Below are 6,000 nucleotides of genomic sequence, written 5' to 3' on the forward strand. Positions count from 1 at the left end.
GTTAATTTAGAGGTGTGGTATGTTTTAATTTGATTGGTAGTTGTTCATATTGTTCAATAAAAGCATTGTCCCCCTAGCATTTCCCATAAATTTAATATCAAAAATAAAAAATAAATCTTTAACGGTCACATATTAATAAAAAATTAAGAGAATAACACTATTCTTCTAAAAATCACTAAACCCATAATCATATACAAATTAAAGTGTGAATTACAGTAAGTCACTACGATTTACGGTTTATGAAATAAACAAGGAAGAGTCATTGCAATTCAATTGAAATGGAAGAAAATATTATCAATATTATCAATTACACCTAGCCATATTTCCATGGTTTGCCATGGCATATTACACCCCATTTCTTCACTACTCAAACAAACGGATTAGCAGGAAACTAGTCAGCAAATAAGTTCGGTTCAAGACAAAAATATTATCAATATTATCAATTAAATTGTGATTCAATTAAATTGATAATATTCATCATGTTATTGGTTAATCGTTAAAATATAAGACGGTTCAATAACATGATAAATATTATCAATTTAATTGAATCACAATAAATATGATGAATATTATCCATATCAAGTTTTATCAATAAAATTAAACATCAATAAGTATGTAATTGAAAAATGTTTATGTATAGAGTAAAGACCCAATTTAACTTTATTCTATTTTTGTAAAAGACAAAGGCTTCCTTATAAAAGGAAATATTTTGGCTCTAACATTATTATTTTGATACGATATGAATTCTCGTTAAATAAATCCTCAGATAGTAATGAAAATTATTTTTTTAAGAGTTTTATTTATAACAGAGGGATCTTAACTCTCACAAAAATTCATTCAAATAATTACTATCACTATTTTTTTCATCATTATTATAACTTTTATTTCTACTCACAACTAGAAAATGGATAAATACAGACAGATTTACAGACAGATTTAGTCTTTATTACAGACGGATTTTTGGTTACCGACGAAATTACCGACGGATTTTGTCTCTCTGTAAAAGCTCCGTCGGAAATTATTTACTGATGGATTTTTTTTCCGTCGGAAAATTACCGACGGATTTTTACTAGTTACCGACGGATTTTCCCTCTGTAAATTCTCCACCCATTTCCCAAAGGCGACGAACTTTCCGACAGATTTTCCGTCTGTAATTACAGACGGTTTTTCAGACGGATTTTCCGTCTGTAATTACAGATGGATTTTCCGACAGATTTTCTATCTGTAATTTGAACTTTGGAAAATTATCTCACACTCTGATTACAGACAGAAAATCCGTCTGTAAATCCATCAGTAAAGTAAAATAGAATTTTTTTTCTAATTACAAAATAAGCTTGTTTTCATACAATATAAATATAAATTTAATACAAATTTTTATCTAATTTGTATTCGAATATTTATAATATTTCAAAAAATAAACAAATTCATCATATTATCAAACTAAAAAAAAGTACTATAAACAAGCAAGTCAATATAATTCAAAACATAAACAAAATATTGATCATCAACTATAATAAGTACAACCATATATCAACTATAATTCAAAACACAAACTCAATGTATTGTTCAACTATACTAAGTTAGCAAATAACAAGACCATATAAAAATTCCTCATGTTTGAAATTTCAGGACTAAAATCTACTAAACATCAAGTCATTATCTTTGTCTCATTACATCTCTGTTTATAGCTTCTATTTTTGTTTTGACACCATGTGCAATCTTTCCAACTTTATCAATATCCTTCTCCATCCTCTTCTTGATAGCTGAAAATGATGTTGCATTTCCGTCAGTGATCATAGAGCATTAAGTTTCAGTCACGCATAATGTCCTAATGACAAAGGCAATATATTTAAAAATTATTGATTTGATGCAATATGAACAAGCACAATCAAGTTTTATTCCACTGTGTAGAGCATTGATATAAAATAGACAGTAGATATTGCATAAGCTTAATCCATTTTAAAGATTTACCATATAAAAGATCTTATTATCTTAATAGCGAAAAATGAAATATATAAACTAAATCAACAAAACAAGTGAAAAATGATGTGATCACTATCATTTCAAAGTTATAAGGGAAAAGGTATAACCTGGAGCAGCATAGCCAAAAGTACCAGCAAATGTTGTCCAACTATATAAATTCCACAACTTTCTCAACAGCTTCAGCCTGATAATTTACAACAGATTAGATGTGATTCAGTCCTTCAACTAAAATTCAGCACATAGACTAAATTTTTCACATGTTTAAAGATACAAGAACAGATGTGCTTCCAACCTTGGGCAGAGATCGTAGCGGTTCTGTTAATTGTTTAAGGAGAAGGGTAAGGTATTCCAATCGGATAGTATCCCTGCAATGTTAAACGAAACATTATTATAACAAGTCTATGGGACACACTCCATAAGTCTGCTTGACATTACTTTGTATGGAAGTGCCTAATATTAATGCTAAGTTCAGTGAATGATTGAAATTCACAGCCAAACAAATCCCCGTAGTCTGACTGCAGATACTCGAGAATTGAAAGAAGCATTCATTTCAACAGAAGAAAACCTCCGAGAGTTATGTGCATAAGGGATAAACTTAACACAAAATAAATACTGAATCGATATCTACCTTCCTGAACTAGATTCACGTGAAGCAAGCATGTGGACATGCAGATCTTCCATAAGCCTAAGGTTTTTGCCTGCCATTGAGTTCTTTCCAAGCCACCCGCCAAACCTGTTAAAATTATGCCCTCCCTGCATATATTAGCATGTTTTACAAGGATTGGGGGAAAAATAGATGAGTTTAATGAAAGAGACCAGCATACATAACTAGTACTATTAGATATGTAAATCACCAATAACTTTCCACCAAGAAGCTGGTAACAAAGTCAAAACTCAGAGGAAACAAGAAACTCTTGCAACTCATGTTGATCATAAGAGGCAGAAGAATAAAAATAATATATGGACAATTGATTAAGAGTTGAGAATAAATGCCATTTCCCCAAACATTGAGCCCAATTATTTTGGGGTGATAAAAAAGCACAAAAAGAATAAGGAGATGCAAGACAAATTACAATAGCTTGAACAAGACAAACTTTCACCTGTTCAAGTATTTCTCTCTGCCCATGCAACAATGAAGCACTGAAACAAAGACATGGATAAAGAATGAATAACTTGATGGAGAACATCTGATTTAAGAAAATCTTGTTATTTTCCAGATCAGACACAAGGCTACATACGGAATAATACACGAGGCCACAGAGCTAGTTTGAGAGAGCTGCCACTGTCGATATCTTCGAATCTGTACATTCACTAGATCCCCATCAGCAATTGACTCAGCAGCACGAGCAATCAGGTTCATGCGTTTTACCCTCTGGTCATCCTTACCAGCTAAGCTTGGTCTATAATTAATATAATTAAAAAGAATAAAAATAAAGTGAAAGAAAATGGATTAAAGAACCTGGATAAGAAGTGGAACAAGATCTGGATCACTCATGCTAAGACTAATCCTCCAATTGAGTCCTATACACTTTATTCCTTTGCAAAGTAATCACGAAATATGATACAAATTGAAAATAAAAAAAGAAATCAAAATAGATACAAATTGCAAAGTGTTATATATCATAATACCTTTATGATATCAGCTTTGTCCCATACACTCATTATACCTTTCTGAGCAGCCTAGATTGAAGCTGCAAATATCAACACAAACTAGATTGAAGCCATTATATACATGTGCCTCTTCAACAATTTGCTCTGCAAACTCCTGAGGACTCTTCTTACTCTGTCATGTTGCAGTATTTTCATTTGTTATAAATAAATATGTTAAGATTACGCGATGCAAATATGTAATGGATGATATAAATACTGTTTAACTGTTGGTAGTATAATAGTTAGTTCCCTTGTACATTTCAGTTTTCTAGTTCATTACTCTATGAATCTAAGAGAATTATCTCTCACAAGCTCTATTTTTCTCGGCTTCTTCTTGCACTCATGAACTAAATCACCAACATTTTCTCAGTTTACGTAAGATATATAAATGAAGTTATTAGATTATATTTGAAATTGGTACCATATGAAAATAGTCACATGAATTTTCAAAGCAACAAGATCTTAAGAAACAAAGTAACAAACAGATGGAGTGTGTGACCTAAAGGAATCAGAGGGGCAAGTCTCCCCTGGTCTTGGGTTCCAGAAGGCTTTCAACTTCCCTGAAATTGGTGAGGAAAGCCACCCTTCCATCTCTGGTGGAGCCCAACCATGTGCCACCGCCAAGCTCATCCCTTCCGCCCAATATAATGTCGCCGGCCCACCATCCTAATGGCTATGTGGGCCTGTCAGCAATAAACAAATGGTTTTCATTAGTCACCCAAGTTAAAATCAATCACCCCTAATCTAACCACCTTGATGTATATGAATGAATGAATATGAATGAATGAAAATGATTTGGTTTCACACTAAGCTTAAGGCAGTGGTGGTTTTGGCAATGAGGCAAAGAGACAAGTAATAGTTTTGGTTTTCTATTTATTAATTTTGGAATCCCTATACCCTAAATCACCATTAATAAGTGGTTAACTTCTGGACAAGTTTTCGTTTACATAAATTAATTCATATCAGAACAAAAACCAGCATTTAAAAGAGAAATTATATCATTTTTTCAATTGAAGGGTGCAATATAGATTTACCTCAACAAGGACCTTTGCCTTCTTTGATTTAAGATCAACAGAATCCTTCTCAGATTTCATTGAAGCTAACTTATTCTTCTGTTTCACCCTTCTCTAAGCAGCTGCTTCTGCCTCTTCATCTTCAGAGCTTCCAGCTGCATTAGAAAACTCTGTTATGCTTTTGATTTTCAAATGCATTCATTTCCTAGTTTATTTCATTTTTCTAAACTCAACCACAGAGCTCCAACTCCACATGCACAACTTTTCACCTCCAACATATAAGAAAAATAATAGACTAATACATAAAAATAGAATTGAAATGTACATAAAATTAACAAAATCCTCCATGTCATCTTCCTCTTCAAGTTCATCATAACCTCCACATACTCTATCTCTACTTCCTGTTTAATAACCAAAAACGAAAAAGAAATTAAATACAAGCAACATATTGTTCAGTAAAATTTCAAACAGTTTTGCATGAAACATATATGACAACAGAGAATGCAGATGCATACCTCCTCCTCTTCCTCAGCAATAAAAATGAAACTAGTCAATGCATTCAGGAACCTTGATTTCACGAACAAGTTTATAAGAACCAAAATAAAAACTATAACCGTTACAAGTTCTTATCATAGAATAAATAGAATCATAGTTAGCGATGAAACATAGGAATATAGTTAGAGTTAGCGATGGTATTGAAAGAAAGAAAACAGCGATGAAGGAGAAAGGAGATTAGGGTTAACTGCATAGCTGAGGCAAGATCGAAGAGAGAAACACAGTTGAAAAGAGCAAGCGTGGCGAGATCGAAGAGAGAAACGCACATTAGGGTTCGAAAGGGAGCGATGCGAGCAAGGCCGACGGAAGGGGTGCGACGAAGAAGAACCGGGAAGGGGTGCGACGGAAGGGAGTGATGCGAGCAAGGCCGATGGAAGTAGAGTGCAATGGAGGTTCCGTGAGACGGCGGTGCACGGCTGATAGCGCCGCCGATGAAGCATTCAGACTTCAGAGGGATGAGTGAGGAATCGCGAATTCGCGAGAGTGTAGTGTGAAATGAAGAGACAACCGTGATCTTCAAATCTTTATTCTAATATTTCCGACGAAAATTTTAAATTACAGACGGATTTTTCGTCTGTAATAATTTAATAAAACACGTATTTTGTCTGTTTAATTACAGACGGAAAATCCGTCTGTAACCATTCCGCGAAAAAAAATTAATTTTTCCGACGGAATTATAGACGGATTCTTTTTTCCGTCTGTAATTTATGCTAATCTATTTTTTTTGTTTTCCGACAAAAAAATCCCTCTGAAATTCCGTCTGTATTTTAGTGGGATAAAATCTGTCGGAAATATCCGT

At 33.4% G+C, this 6,000-nt stretch overlaps 1 protein-coding gene across 7 annotated transcripts; it reads right to left on the bottom strand.

Annotated features, from left to right (window-relative positions):
• Positions 1–1,602: 1,602 nt before the first annotated feature.
• On the bottom strand, positions 1,603–5,696 carry LOC130978123 (replication factor C subunit 1-like). 7 transcript variants are annotated; one of them, XM_057902250.1, is made up of 12 exons: positions 5,468–5,696; positions 5,162–5,213; positions 4,972–5,047; positions 4,668–4,801; positions 4,133–4,316; positions 3,651–3,674; positions 3,222–3,383; positions 3,084–3,123; positions 2,612–2,736; positions 2,276–2,348; positions 2,091–2,167; positions 1,603–1,763 (listed from the first exon to the last, which is right to left on the bottom strand). In XM_057902250.1, the coding sequence occupies exons 5-11, from the start codon at positions 4,261–4,263 to the stop codon at positions 2,132–2,134; spliced, it is 591 nt and encodes a 196-aa protein (XP_057758233.1). In that variant the 5' UTR covers positions 4,264–4,316; positions 4,668–4,801; positions 4,972–5,047; positions 5,162–5,213; positions 5,468–5,696; the 3' UTR covers positions 1,603–1,763; positions 2,091–2,131. The 7 variants fall into 7 exon arrangements, with proteins under 7 accessions (XP_057758233.1, XP_057758226.1, XP_057758250.1 ...); XM_057902243.1 differs by having other exon boundaries at positions 5,390–5,696; XM_057902267.1 differs by adding an exon at positions 3,443–3,511 and having other exon boundaries at positions 3,222–3,355; positions 3,613–3,674; positions 5,162–5,696.
• Positions 5,697–6,000: the final 304 nt, after the last annotated feature.

This window comes from Arachis stenosperma, chromosome 1 (assembly GCF_014773155.1).
Source record: "Arachis stenosperma cultivar V10309 chromosome 1, arast.V10309.gnm1.PFL2, whole genome shotgun sequence".
NCBI classification, from domain to species: domain Eukaryota; kingdom Viridiplantae; phylum Streptophyta; class Magnoliopsida; order Fabales; family Fabaceae; genus Arachis; species Arachis stenosperma.